At 34.5% G+C, this 14,607-nt stretch overlaps 1 protein-coding gene and 1 long non-coding RNA gene across 2 annotated transcripts in view; both read right to left on the bottom strand.

Annotated features, from left to right (window-relative positions):
• The window catches only part of LOC122401390 (thyroid receptor-interacting protein 11-like), a 74,500-nt gene extending 62,314 nt beyond the window's left edge, over window positions 1–12,186 (bottom strand). Inside the window, exons 1-3 of the mRNA XM_043403478.1 lie at window positions 11,909–12,186; window positions 10,717–10,796; window positions 5,713–5,787 (exon numbers count right to left, since the gene is read on the bottom strand). Of these exons, the coding sequence (XP_043259413.1) occupies window positions 5,713–5,787; window positions 10,717–10,796; window positions 11,909–12,011 (258 nt within the window). The 5' untranslated portion in view covers window positions 12,012–12,186. The remainder of the gene's footprint in view (window positions 1–5,712; window positions 5,788–10,716; window positions 10,797–11,908) is intronic.
• Window positions 12,187–12,811: 625 nt separating this feature from the next.
• LOC122401393 lies at window positions 12,812–13,546 on the bottom strand. The gene is made up of 3 exons (XR_006259437.1): window positions 13,251–13,546; window positions 12,982–13,082; window positions 12,812–12,855 (listed from the first exon to the last, which is right to left on the bottom strand). It is a non-coding gene; the product is annotated as an uncharacterized LOC122401393 (long non-coding RNA).
• Between the last annotated feature and the right edge of the window lie 1,061 nt (window positions 13,547–14,607).

Here is a 14,607-nt window from a genome sequence, read left to right on the forward strand (position 1 = left end):
TAAATCCACGATATTGACCGAGGACGTTGGAAAAATACTCTCGTTCAAACTATGATGTCGTAATGGACTTATGTATAATTTGGCGCGGGTAAAAATGCTAAAAATTGAATTTTTCTTTCGTTTATAAAGCCACGATAATTGATGAAAAGTGAAAGAAAAAGATACATAAATGTCTTACTCGTGACTGAATACTTTGGGAACATTGATCCTATTCTCACGATGTAATACAATTTATTAACTTGTTACTTATACTCAGATACTCGTTGCTTCTCCAAGCAATTAGTCGTCTCGCGTACAATAGATCCAGCTTGCAGCTTAGATAGAGACAGTATGCAGCTGTTGAAAAAACTACGCCATCGACCACCGTCACCCAGAACTGTTTGCTACTTCTTAAGCACCTTTGCTCGTCTCATTTGCATAAAGGTCCGCGTTTAATAAATGAAAATATTCCGGAGACTGCATCCGTGACTTTCTCGTAACTGCTGAATTATTTATGAGAATATTTTTGAACGTCGGGGATAATTAAACCGATTGCGCTAAGGGGGGACGCGATTAGCGATGGGAAACGGTACCAAGTGAATATTATCGATTCGTAAATTACATAGAATTGCTTGGAAACGTGTCTCTCTGTTAGTTTGGATAATCGAGTGTTCCGGTGTAGCGGGAAGCGAGGAAAAGGCAAAAGGGAGGTTCCTCCTCTAACAGTACTCACGGTGACGGTGACGGGAGGTTGGACCGATCCTTTGTTAGCCCAAGATATGAACTAAAGTGCGATGCTTTGGTTATCGGCTTATCTCGCATTCTTAGCGAACGTAGTTTCTATCATGGCACACGGTGCAACGTCGACCCGGCCTTTCCAACTATTTTTTCTCCATCGATATTCTTTATCGGGATAGTGTCGATTCGCACGGGAATTCGTACACACTTTTTATACGTCTTTGATCCCACAAATGAACTTTTAGATTAGCTTCTATTTATACAGGGTGTTCGGCCACCCCTGGGAGATTCTAGAGGCCAAAATAAGATGAAAACCAGGAATATCAATTTGTTGATGGAGACTTCGTTAAAAAGTTATTAACGTTTAAAATTCCGGCTGTAGAACGGCAATTTGTCCATCTTCTTGAATTTTTTTCTCGAAAGTACATAGGAATTCGGGGGTATGTCTAATGACCAAAAATGCTTGTAACTAACCCCTGTAGCTAAATATAATTTTTTTAGTATGATTTGACATTTTTCAATTTCTTCCAAAAATTGCAGTACCTACTCGAATTTTTTTCTCGAAAATGCGTTGGATGACCAAAAATAATTGTAATTAACCCCCCTAGTTAAAAATAATTTTTTTAGAACGATTTGAAATTTTTTAATTTCGATGAAAAATTTGTCCACTTACTGAATTTTTTATCTCAAAAATCGACAGGATTTCGAGGTTATGTCTGTTCACCAAAAATTATTGCAATTGAACTCTGTAACTGAAAATAATTTTTTTGGAACGATTTGAAATTTTTTTTTCGCCTAAAAATTAGGCACCTACCCCCTGTCGATTTTTCTTAAAAATTCGTTTTTCATTTTTAATAATTTTGTTTGGCGCCCCTACAAAAAAGTTGTGTAATACTTTATTGTATAAAGTATAGAAATATATTCACTAATGCAGGAGTTATGGTTGTTTGAAAATTAGACCATTTTTATGGGGTTTTTCTCAGTTTGCGGGGTTAAGGAACAACTTTTCGAATATTCTTGGAATTTCTACATATTCTTCTCTAAAATACAAGTTGCTTGCCTTTTCAAAAATTAAAATCCTCCAATCCGTTCAGAAGTTACGATTTTTTAAACATTTGCATGACATTTCGAGGAAGCATTTCTTGGGCCAGAAATTATATTTTTGGTAAGGAATTTTTTTCTCGGAAATGGTTAGGATTTCGAGGGTATGTATATTGACCAAAAATGATTATAATTCACCCCCTCAACCGAAAATAATTTTTCCAGAACGATTTGAAATTTGTTAATTTATGTCGAAAAATTTGTCCACCTTCCGGAATTTTTTTCGCGAAATTGCAAAGGATTTCGAGGGTATGTGTAATGACAAAAAATAATTGTAAATAATCCCCCTAGTTAAAAATAATTTTTTTAGAACGATTTGAAATTTTTTAATTTTGTCGAAAAATTTGTCCACCTTTCTGAATTTTGTTCACGCAAATGCGTAGTTATTCGGGGATATGTCTATTGACAAAAAATCATTGTAATTGACCCCCGCAGCTGAAAATAATTTTTCCAGAATGATTTGAAAAAATTTTGTTTCGCCGATAAATTTAGGCACTTACTCGATTTTTTTTCTCGAAAGTGCGTAGGATTTCGTGGGTATGCCCAATGACAAAAAATGATTGTAATTAACCCCCCTAGTTAAAAATAATTTTTTTAGAACGATTTGAAATTTTTTAGTTTAATTTTTTAATAACTTTTTAAAGAAGTCTCAATCAAGAAATTGATATTCTTAATTTTCGTCTCATTTTGGCCTCTGACTCGATCGGAACAACTTCTGTATTATTTGCTCGCAGTCTGACGATATCAATGAATTACCTTTTCATCCTGCATAATTACGCTGCAGCGTTAGCATAGAACAATATTACGCTTAAGTTTGCACACCAGCAAGATTCTAATCGAAATAATATGAATTTAATGCACCGATATTGGGTTCGTTTTGTATGAACAACGTCCAACATCCATCACGTTCCATTTGTGTACATTGTTACGGTGATACCTGAATACACACTATCCGTATGTATTCTCGATTACTTTTTAATCGCAGAAAGCTATAGCGAGCTCGGAGTTTCGACATTTAAAAACGGTCCAAAGAGACGTTGGACGATTCTAAACCGTCGTGAAAACAGTAGCGAGTAGCAAAGCTGCTCTTCATTCAGGCTGCACTCGCTGTTTGTGTATAAACGCTTGCGTCACTTTCGAAACTTAATAACGCGTCGCGGCAAGCAATTTAATGACACTCGATCGTGGATTATTATTGCGATGACCTAACAATGAGTTATCGTCTTTCGAATGTTAACGGAGTAAAAGTTGTGCGGCGAGCGCGAGGGTACATGGTTTATGGATCGTGCAACCGCAACCGATTCTTAAGGCGCGCTTATTGTTGGACCTTTTCTTTTTTCTCGCGTTTACGGAGCGCGCGCGACGTCGTTGCGCTCGCTGTTTCTGCATACGCGGTCGCCATAAAGTTCAGGGAACCCCCATTCGCCGTGAACTCGGAATGAAACGTACGCGCGGCGCGACAGTCGCGTGAAAACCACGTGAAATCGGTTCGCCGTTGCGACGCCATTTTTATTCCTCGGGGACAATGTTTTGAGGAACGCCGCGGCGTGGAAACAATGAACGTTGCTAGCAAGGAACTATCGTGACACTAACGTTTTCAACCGAGGCCCGAACAAACAATGGAACAGGAATCAGAGAATTTTTATTTGATAAAAAATTAAGTAAGACAAATCATTGTTCGCTGGATCATGCGTTTTAAGGACTCTTAACACTTTGACTGCCACGTCACCCATATATGGGTGACAGAATTTACCATTAGGATACTAGAAAAATAAATTCCCAAGTTAAGACTTTGAGAAAAATAAATTTGGATAGAATTTATGAATTTTAACAACGTTACAAAAATAACTACTGAAACAAATTTTAGGTTATGTAGCTTACAATGGTCTAAAATCAAAATTTTATTTTTGCAGAATACTATACAGTTTTGATCTAGAAGTGAACGTGTTAAACGCGTGCAAAGTTTTGAGGCTGCGCAGGGGAAAGGATTATGGAATTTTAGGGAATGAATCGATTTTATTAATTTTGTTTGAACTACCAAACCAGTCAATACACTCGACTGAATTTTTTAAAATCGTAATTTTCTATAAGAGAATATATAAACACTTATTTCTATTGCATTATACCGGGTATTCGGGCACCCCTGAAAAAAATTTTAATTGGAGATTCTAGAGGCCAAAATATGACGAAAATCAAGAATACCAATTTCTTGATGGAGGCTTTGTTAAAAAGTTATTAACGTCTAAAGTTCCACCAGCACTGAATTTTTTTCTCGAAAATGCGCAGGATTTCGGGGGTATATCTATTCACCAAAAATGATTGTAATTGATTCCCGCAACCGAAAATAATTTTTCCAGAACGATTTGCAATATTTTTTTCCGTCGAAAAATTTCACACCTCGAATTTTTTTCTCGAAAGTGGGTAGGATTTCGGAGGTATCTGTATTCACCAAAAACGATTGTAATTGACTCCTGCAGCCGAAAATAATTTTTTTAGAACGATTTGAAAAATTTTTTTTTCGCTGAAAAATTTCTGCATCTTCCCGATTTTTTTTTTCGAAATTGGGTAGGAATTCGAGGGTATGCCAATTCATCAAAAATACTTGTAATTGACCCCTGTAACTAAATATAATTTTTTTAATATGATTTGAAATTTTTAATTTTGTCGAAAAATTTTACACCTTCTTGAATTTTTTTCTCGAAATTGGGTAGGACTTCAGAGGTATGTGTATTCACCAAAAATGATTGTAATTGACTCCCGCAACCGAAAATAATTTTTTCAGAACGATTGGAAAAATTTTGTAATTTAATTATTAATAACTTTTTAATGAAGCTTCAGTCAAGAAATTGATGTTCTTGATTTTCGTCTTATTTTGGCCTTTAGAATCACCCATTAAAATTTTTCCCAGGAGTAGCCAAACACCCTGTATATATTTCCTCGCGTATCTATCGTTTCAATTTCTTTGTTACAAATAAACACACTATAATTGTCGGTAGTTCTGGTGTTAAAAAAATATCCTTTTGAAATTGAGTTAGCCACTGTGAGATATTTTAATCTATAATTTTAGAGAAATTGTTTGTCTCTGAAAGTTTTGCGTATCTCTGGCAATGTATGTCAGTAGTACATTGTTGACAATACACGGTGGAAATATTAGAACGTCACGAAGGAGACACAAGGGGGAGAAAGTGTTTAGGAGATTTGTATCTGCCTCATCAGCTGCTACTCAGCACATGCATTGTGCTGGGCACGAAAGTGAACTAATTGTGAACGGTTAATTACATTGGGAGAAGAGTTACGAATACACGGTTCTTTTACATCGAGCAACGTTACGGTATTAATTACGAGTCGATTGAAATCATTCGAGCTATCCGTTCCTGATCAAACGCATATTTTACACCTGCAATAAATTGTTACCAAACATGAAAATAATTAAAAGAAACTTTCAACTGTAACATTATAAAAACATGAGTATTTACATTCGTTATTATACGGAGAACAGACGGTGCAAAATAAACGTTGAGACGTTTGCATAGTCCATTACAAACTCGATTACTTTCAGAGGAAACTAATTTAATGGGCATTAATTTTCAGTAATTTGGTAATAATAATTTTTAAATTGTTTCGAAAATTGATTGTTCGAGTTTTCTAATTCTCGAGCAGCGGTACCGTGTCTTATCGCGTGCCACTTTTCCTCATTAACCCGAAAACGTGATACTGTTGATTTATGGAGTCGTGAACATAGATAAATTTCGACCACTGTCCGACCACAAAATATATAGCGTAGGATAAAAAAAAAAAAACAGGTATCTTTCACACTGCTTGTACTTTTACAGTGGTTTTTATTACGCTCGTCGAACATTCTCGATATAAAATTAAATTGTCGAAATAACTTACCGAGTCCTTTGGTTTCTCGTTGAGCTCAGCAACTGTTTTTTGAAGCTCGCAGATATGTCGCCTCAGGACCGAAATCTATTAAACAAAATTTGTCGATGATAGTAATTTTGCATAAAAATCTAAAGGTTTAAAGTTTGGGGGTCATGGAAGGTCAAGGAACTTTGAGATAGATTTCATTTAATTAATTCGTTAATGCTAGATCCATTTTGTTGAATGACCAAGAGTATATCTTCCAAGAAAATCAATAAATCATTTGCTGAGAACGTTAGGAAAGATTCTCCAGTCAATTGCTCAAGTAGAAAATGGGAGCCAATTAGAACATCGTACAATCTCGTCCAGAATTATCACTCGAATTGTCTGTACTTTATATTTTCTTCAAGTTCTTTTGAAAGCACGTTAAATTAGCAAGCCAGTGGTTTCCAAACTCTTTATGGTACTTTCTTCTAATTAATTTAGAATTAAATTGTTTGCGTTGATTTCGATAGGTTGAATTTGTTTACTCGTTGAAAGCCTCTAAGAAATTTTTTACATTATGTAAATAATATGCTAAAGAAAATAACAAATATTCAAAGATGGCTACCCATGGGGCACTCAACTTTTTCCTCCATAAATTTTTTTTATCTTAGAAAGGAACTACAACTGTCCCAGTTTCTAGAATCACTCAAAAAAACTGTATTATTCTATATTTAATTTTTTAAAATTGCTCTTTTGCATCCTCTAGTATCGCAAAACATCCTCTGTTTTGGGGGAAGCAGTTAATTAAAAAAATGAAATTCCATCGCAGACAAGTCGTCGCGTTAACCCCTTAACGCTCATGCTCGAATCTGACTGCTTTGAAAAATGATATTTGTTTAATCTAACGATTTATGGGATGACGGTACTTGTTTTCCTTAAAATTATACGTTAAATACAACATTGTAACACAAAAATTAAATTTTTATGTAGCTTAAAAATAAGTTCAATAAAGAAAACTGATAATTCTTGGTCAACCCGAAAAATATGAGCGTTAAGGGGTTAATGGAGGAGCAGAAAGTTCGATTTTAAAGAGAGTTCGACAGGCGGAGTTGGTAAAATTCTTGGAACTCGGCGATCGTGTTGAAACGGCTACGAAAAATCGGTATCTCGTAAGGCGAAGACGAAAGGAAAAAAAAAAGAAGAAAAAACGAAAAAAGCACGTTGACACGGGGATCGCGGTAATCATGCTACGGACTTAAATATTGGTAACCATAATCAGAAGGAAGTCCGGTGGTACGCTGTGGGCATAGGGACCGTACGATGCGCGTTTCTGTTTGCCTTCCTTATCTCAGGTTTGCGCTGCGATAACCGCCCGTCCCCTTCCCTAAACGTTATACCACCTATACCACATCATCTTACACAGCCGCTGGGAGCAATGAAAGCGAAACGATTCGAATCGTTTTAAATCCACGCTCGATAATTTCTGATATTTTATCCCTTTCGGAGCTCGCAAAACCACGGACGCCGCGAACCGTTTCGATCGGGCGAGAAAAATTCTTATCCACGTGTTTTCGAATAACGAACACGAGATAAACGACCGTTCATCCTTTGCACGTTCAAAAAAAATGAAATTTTAGAACGAAATATTTCGTGATAAAAAAAATAACAGTTTAACTGTTCGATCGAATAAATTGCTGTGCATTGATTTCATTATTGTTACGATTAAATTTTGAATTATTTTGTAACAAGGGTACTGAAGAATATTTGAGCACTCGAGAACGAGAAATATGTTTCAAAATTAGTGGGATGTCCCAGATACACGTGCTCGTGATTATTTGTATCTGATCGAAGGCGTTTACTATACCCGTGATTTATATTCCGGGAACACGGGCGTGGATATCGAACGTTAATATTGGAAAACGATATTACAATTTCTGCAGCATGATAACAGAATTAACGGACACTTCAAACTTTGGACGACTTTATTTGACTGGAATGCGAGGACAGGTAAGTACGTGTCGTTGCAAATATTATTTTATATTATACAGGGTGTTCGGTCATGACTGGGAAAAATTTTCATGGGAGATTCTAGAGGCAAAAATAAGACGAAAATCAAGAATTTGTTGATGGAGGCTTCGTTAAAAAGTTATTAACAATTAAATTAAAAAATTTCAAATCGTTCTGGAAAAATTATTTTCGGTTGCGGGGCTCAATTACAGTCATTTTTGGCGAATATACATACCTTCGAAATCCTACTCAATTTCGAGAAAAAAATTCGAGTAGGTACTGAAATTGGACGAAATTGAAAAATTTCAAATCATATTAAAAAAATTATATTTAGTTACAGGGATTAATCACAAGCATTTTTGGTAAATAGACATATGCCCAAATTCATAGCCACTTTCGAGAAAAAAATTCGAGTAGGTAGTCAAATTTTTAGACGAAATTGAAAAATTTGGAATCATTCTGAAAAAATATAGTTAGTTACAGAGATCAATTACAAGTATTTTTGGTGACATGACATACCCTCGAATTCCTACCCAATTTCTAGAAAAAAATTTGATTAGGTACTGAAATTTTCAGATAAAATTAACAAATTTCAAATCATACTAAAAAAATTATTTTTGGTTGCAGGGCTCAATTTCAATCATTTTTGGTGAATACATATATCTCTGAAGTCCTACGCAATTTCGAGAAAAAAATTCGAGTAAGTACTGAAATTTTTAGACGAAATTGAAAAATTTCAAATCGTTCTGAAAAAATTATTTTTGATTGCAGGGTTCAATTTCAATCATTTTTGGTGAATACATATATCTCTGAAATCCTACCTAATTTCGAGAAAAAAATTCCAGAAAGTGTGAAATTTTTCGACAAAATTAAAAATTTCAAATCATATTAAAAAAATTATATTTAGTTACAGGGGTCAATTACAAGTATTTTTTGTGAATTGACATACCCTCGAATTCCTACCCAATTTCGAGAAAAAAATTTGAGTAGGTACTGAAATTTTGAGATGAAATTAACAGATTTCAAATGATACTAAAAAAATTATTTTTGGTTGCAGGACTCAATTACAATTATTTTTTGTGAATACAAATACCTCTGAAATCCTACCCAATTTCGAGAAAAAAATTCGCGTAAGTACTGAAATTTTTAGACGAAATTAAAAAATTTCAAATCGTTCTGAAAAAATTATTTTTGATTGCAGGGTTCAATTTCAATCATTTTTGGTGAATACATATATCTCTGAAATCCTACCCAATTTCGAGAAAAAAATTCAAGAAGGTGTGAAATTTTTCGACGAAATTGAAAAATTTCAAATCATACTAAAAAAATTATATTTAGTTACAGGGCTCAATTACAATCATTCTTTGTCATTAGACATACCCTCGAAATCCTACGCGCTTTCGAGAAAAAAATTCGAATAGGTACTGAAATTTTTAGATGAAATTAAGAAATTTCAAATTATACTAAAATAATTATATGTAGGTACAGGGGTTAATTACATGCATTTTTGGTGAATACACATACCCTCGGAATCCTAATCACTTTCGAGAAAAAAATTCAAAAAATATATGAAATTTTTCGACATAATGAAAAATTTCAAATCGTTCTAAAAAAATTATTTATGGTTGCAGAGGTCAATTACAATAACTTTTGGTGAATAGACCTAGCCCCGAAATCCAATATTCAATTTATTAACCAAAATCGTGGTATTGGTACTTCCATATTTGTTTCGTTCTACAGTCACAGTTTTTTAATTATTTAGAACGACCTTTAAATTTTAATTTTTACTAAGAAATACTGCCACTAAATATTGCACGATGTTATAATTCATTTTAATGAAAATACAACCACGTCTCATGGAGCGGTATATTCTACAAGAAGTTTGAACCCTGGTTCGCAATGTACAGGTTCGACAGTAATCTATTTCGCTGCATAAATACCAGACTGTTTTCAAACAGTTTCGATGTAATCCCTCGATCAATTTACGAATGCCCATGGTTTCAACGGGCACACCTTACTTCGGTAAAAGTCAATGAGGATCGAGTGCATTAACACCGTAACGTTATATGCGTTTCTAAGGGAGACAGGGCCGGGCGCATAAGCATTGTTAATGTAGACCAAAGGCTTTGATATCGCTATCTATCGGTTCCTAGAACAACGGAGGGGCATGGTCCTGAGGTTTACCACAAAAGCACGAACAAACGTGGCGCACGCTTTCGGTCTCTTATGCTTCCACAAATTGTCCGCGATAACAAACCGGAACGACGTGACCGTGCAGACTTCAATGACCCACCCTCCCACCTCCCCAGCCCCACCACCAGAACTATTTTTGCACGGTGGAACGATTGCACATTCGAAGGTCGTGCCGACGAGTAATATTTTATGAAAGAAATACGTCGATCGGGGACAAAACGTAATACTCGAGTGATTTTTTAAACGACGTTTCGATAAAGGAAGAACAACCGTGTAAAATTAAACATGGCCGTTCCTTGAACCGGAAACTCTGTTGATACTTTCATTATTAAATTCATAGCGAAACGATAAGACGAACGATACAGTTACGTTTTACGAAATCGACGACCGATGTTTCGTGCATCGAAGGATAGCCTCCTATCGCTCCTTGCTGAGGGTTGAAAGGATTCGGGGTTGGTGTCACGGGAGATAAGTTAAACGTGTTTACATTACACTCAAACCCGTTTATTATGGAAAGCAACATCTGTTAAAATAATTTCTAACCGTTGGGTAACTGTGTCCTTATCAAAGTAATCGACATCTGCGTTGGTGTCAAGAATTTGTAATAAAGTTAGACACATATTACAGAGTAGCTGTTACAGGCTAAAGGATATACGTAATCAAAGCTGTGCATTAAATTGGAAAATAATTAATGTAATTTTGCATTAAACGTGCTATAACAAGAAACAGTAATTTTGATATTTTATCAATTATTTCTGTATATTTTTAATAAAAAAGAAAGTCAAAACAGATAAAATGTAATATTAGTAAACTATATATATTGTGTTTAAGAATTAAAATTATACTCACTTCAGCGTCTTTCGAGTTTAGTAGCTCTTGCAGTTCGACACACTTCTCGTTCGCTTCGTTTAATGCTTTAGACCGTGCATCTATTCACAACAAATAAATGAAGAGTTATCGAGAAATTATTTAAGCAACGAAAGCATAGTTACGAAGTTTATATACGCGCGCCTTAAATTTCCCGCCTTTTTTACCGCGAACGCGATCGGTACAACAGATCCTTATATTGACAGTCGCCAGTAACCTGTTCAGTCAAAGCAGACACGGAAATATGTAAAATTGGAATAAAAAACCTCCTATCTCAAAATTTGATTGCATAATATTGTCGAAATGATTATCACAAATGATATAAATCATCGATCCACTTCAACGTGACAACAGCTTCGGTTAGACGTAATGTCAAGTGGTAAAATTGATACTTTCTTTCGTAAAATCCTTTAGATCTCGAAAATTAGCGATCCTAAATAAAATATAAAAATAGCCGGTTATACGTATTGAAATGATCTATGAAGTGAAATTCGTTACGTTATTATTGGATCGCCAGTTATGTTGGGAAAAAAATAAAAGTCTTTTGACATACGAAAATTTGAAAATCGTTAATAACTTCTAAAAAAATGGAAATTAAATCTTGAAAATTGGGTGAAACATTGGTATTCTGACAATAAAAACATTTGCCAAGTGTCAATTCAATATCTTGCTGGTGTTCTACGAACAATGATCTTTCAAAGCGTGACGGTTTTTGTAAACAATAAAAGTTGCGGTCTTAGAAGCGTGACAATAGCATTGATTGAATTTTTTTTATATTCTCAGATACTTACTTTACGATATCAAACGGCTGGTAAGATTTATTTTTTGGATTTGGTGACGCTATGATTTTTTAAAGAAAGACAACATTTTCAATTTTGCAAAAAATTGAAATAACTTTATTATTTTACATCGCATCGTAACCGGGCAAGGACCATTCGATTGCACTTATTTGTTACGAATTTTGAAAACAACGATTTTCATTCTACGGCGAATAGTGTTCGGGGGTATTGTTTTTTTGTTTTCTTTAAAATTGTTTTTGACAACATTATGCAATGAAATTCAAGTTGGGAACTTTTCTCCAGCAGGTCTAATTCGACTGGAGCGTACCACGTTCCGGAACAACAAATAACGATTCCCGTTGATTATATTATAATTCAGAGGGAATAGTACACACCTATTTCTTCTACAATGCACTCAGTTAAAACTTCCTCCGTAAAATTTTTTAACTGTCCTTTTAAATTCGACAAGCTAGGTAGTCCGTCACCGAACCACGCCATTTTACACGTCGACACACGTCGTTATAGGTATTTTGGGAAATGTATTTGAACACTCTTTCTGGACGTTATAAACACTGCATATTCTGACAAAACTACACACGTCAACGGCATAAAACTATCAAAACATGAAGTAACAAGAACACGTAGTAACCTTCGCAAAATACACACAAGTTTAGTCCAGCATGGTTGACACCGTCATGAAAAAAATTACTAGATTTCTTGGAATTTTACTGCTTTGCATAACGGAATGGATATGGTAGTAAAACGGTCTAATCTCGTATTATCTTCAATGATATTTGCAACTTATTGCTTCTCCGTGTGTGTTTTTAAAGCTAGACTGCTATAGAATTATATAGGACATTAATTTATTGGAAAAATTTTATTACCAACAGAGACGATTCTAATTATCTGATAGGTTGAAAGAGGGCAGCATTATTAAATATAACTAAATTTAATGTGTACATATGTATATACTCTATCAACGAAGTGCGTTAATTTAAACCTGATCACGCACGAAAATATGCGAATTATGAAATGCATTGCAGCACACGATGCAAAATTGTAAACGCTAATTGAAACCTTTATTTCTTCCGTGTATGTAACTTGTATAGTGTTGGACATAAAATTCATTTTTGAAATCTAATAGGAGCTTTCCATTTATCTTAAAATCATGTTTGATATTAAAATCGTAGAAATAGTGTTTTCGTTAACGAGGTTAAATAAATCGAAGACATTCCATATAATGTAGAATATTCGTTTATTTATTCAAATATTTCAGATTCACAATGTACAAAGAGCCTTCTGTCACTATACTTTCTCTTTTTTGATTTTATTTTCCAATTAGCTACAATAAAAAATAATTGGTATTTTATAATTGCTATCATATACATTCCCTAAATTTAATAAACATATATTAATACAGAAAAAGACTGATAATGAACTGTTAATATTATGCTTTAGCATTACTCACAATGATACTTGGTTTATCATCCTTTTAGTCCAGTAATTCTTTTGCAGCGCAACACACTTTTCACTTGCTTCGTTTAATTCTTTTGATTACTCATCCTGACGCTAGAAATAAATGAAGAGTTATTAATAAATTAGCAGGGCCCGTGACACTGCATAAGATTTTGCGATTCGAACCAAAAGTCTTACTATTCGAGCAACTAAATACAGAAGGAAATGATTTTTGTTGATTTTGAACAAGGACCATAATATAGAAATATTTCTAATTCTTACTTGTATGATCCAGTCTATGGACTTTCATCCTTTTATTATCAAAAGTATAATTTGTCGCCAATTTCCTGTAAAAGTTTCGAAATTATTGACGCTATTATCAATAATTCAAGAAGAATACTTTGGAAACTATTACTGTCACCCGTCGAATGCGTTTGATCGCGTTATTGACATTTCAATTACTGTCAGCTGACCAAACACTGACAAGCTGGAAGATCAAATTACCGTCCTCTTAACCAAAAATCAAATTCATGAATCGATGGAGTTTGACGCCATTTTTGTGTTCCATGTTTGTATCAATGAAAACATACGTACTACATATTATAGTACTACAAATATCGTGCATGTAATATACAAATGAAAAGTTAGGTTAGGTGCACACAGTTACAACATGGGTGACGAAGTAGCACACAGTTTTGATTCACAACTACTATCGTGACAGTAATTCTTTGTCCAAATATTAAATGAGAAACGTGGCCAATCGTTGTATTATGATTGTTATTAGTTTATAACTCGACTACTATAATAATAGCATTTTCTTTAGTATCTCATATTTTCTTTCGTCAGTAAGGATATCATGTTTACTTTTCTAGTCGACTTCAAATTTCTTATCATTTCATACAAAATAAATGACGGAAAAAATCAAGTGTTGCCCTTTTTATCATATTAATTGTAAGGTGTACAGCTTTGTAAGGTTTACTCGATATTTTAAGTAAAAGGTTTAAGTTTAAAGTTTAGGGTGACAGTAACTGGATAGGTGGCAGTAAATGAATCATTTACTTTAGGTCTTTTCTTATTTTTGGAAAATAAGTACTCGGGTCTGGGGGGTGGCACAGGGTAGTGTCGGACTTTTACCGACGAAAAACTACACGGTGACCTCCCTCAGGCGCTGCGAGGAGGCTCTGGGAATCATTAGAGGATCGTCCTCCCACGCCATGTTTAAAACAAACAATCGGTAAAACTGCTCCTTACATTGACAGTCGTCAGTAACCTCTTATGCTTCGCGACAATAAGACGATATAAATACTGCATTGTTTTACAAAACTAAATACATTGCATGAAGAAAGAAAAACGTACAGTAACCTTTGCAATGTAAATAGATTTAATCGAGCATTGTTCGGCAATGCTACATAAAAAAAGTACTAGATTCCTTGGGATTTTATTGTTTTATCTAATGTAATGTTGTTTTGTCTTTTTTCAAACTCGATGATCAACATAGTCGTTTCTAATTACCCAATATATTTAAAGAGGGCACTGTGTTACATCTTTTAGTAGAGTTTTGGCGCCATATGATTGCTTGTAACAGTTCCCGCGCGAAAAATGTACACGAATTATCTGTTAGCGTGGAACATAGGAAGCG

This window comes from Colletes gigas, unplaced genomic scaffold (assembly GCF_013123115.1).
Source record: "Colletes gigas isolate AHSC1104 unplaced genomic scaffold, ASM1312311v1 Colletes_gigas_Sc00024, whole genome shotgun sequence".
NCBI classification, from domain to species: domain Eukaryota; kingdom Metazoa; phylum Arthropoda; class Insecta; order Hymenoptera; family Colletidae; genus Colletes; species Colletes gigas.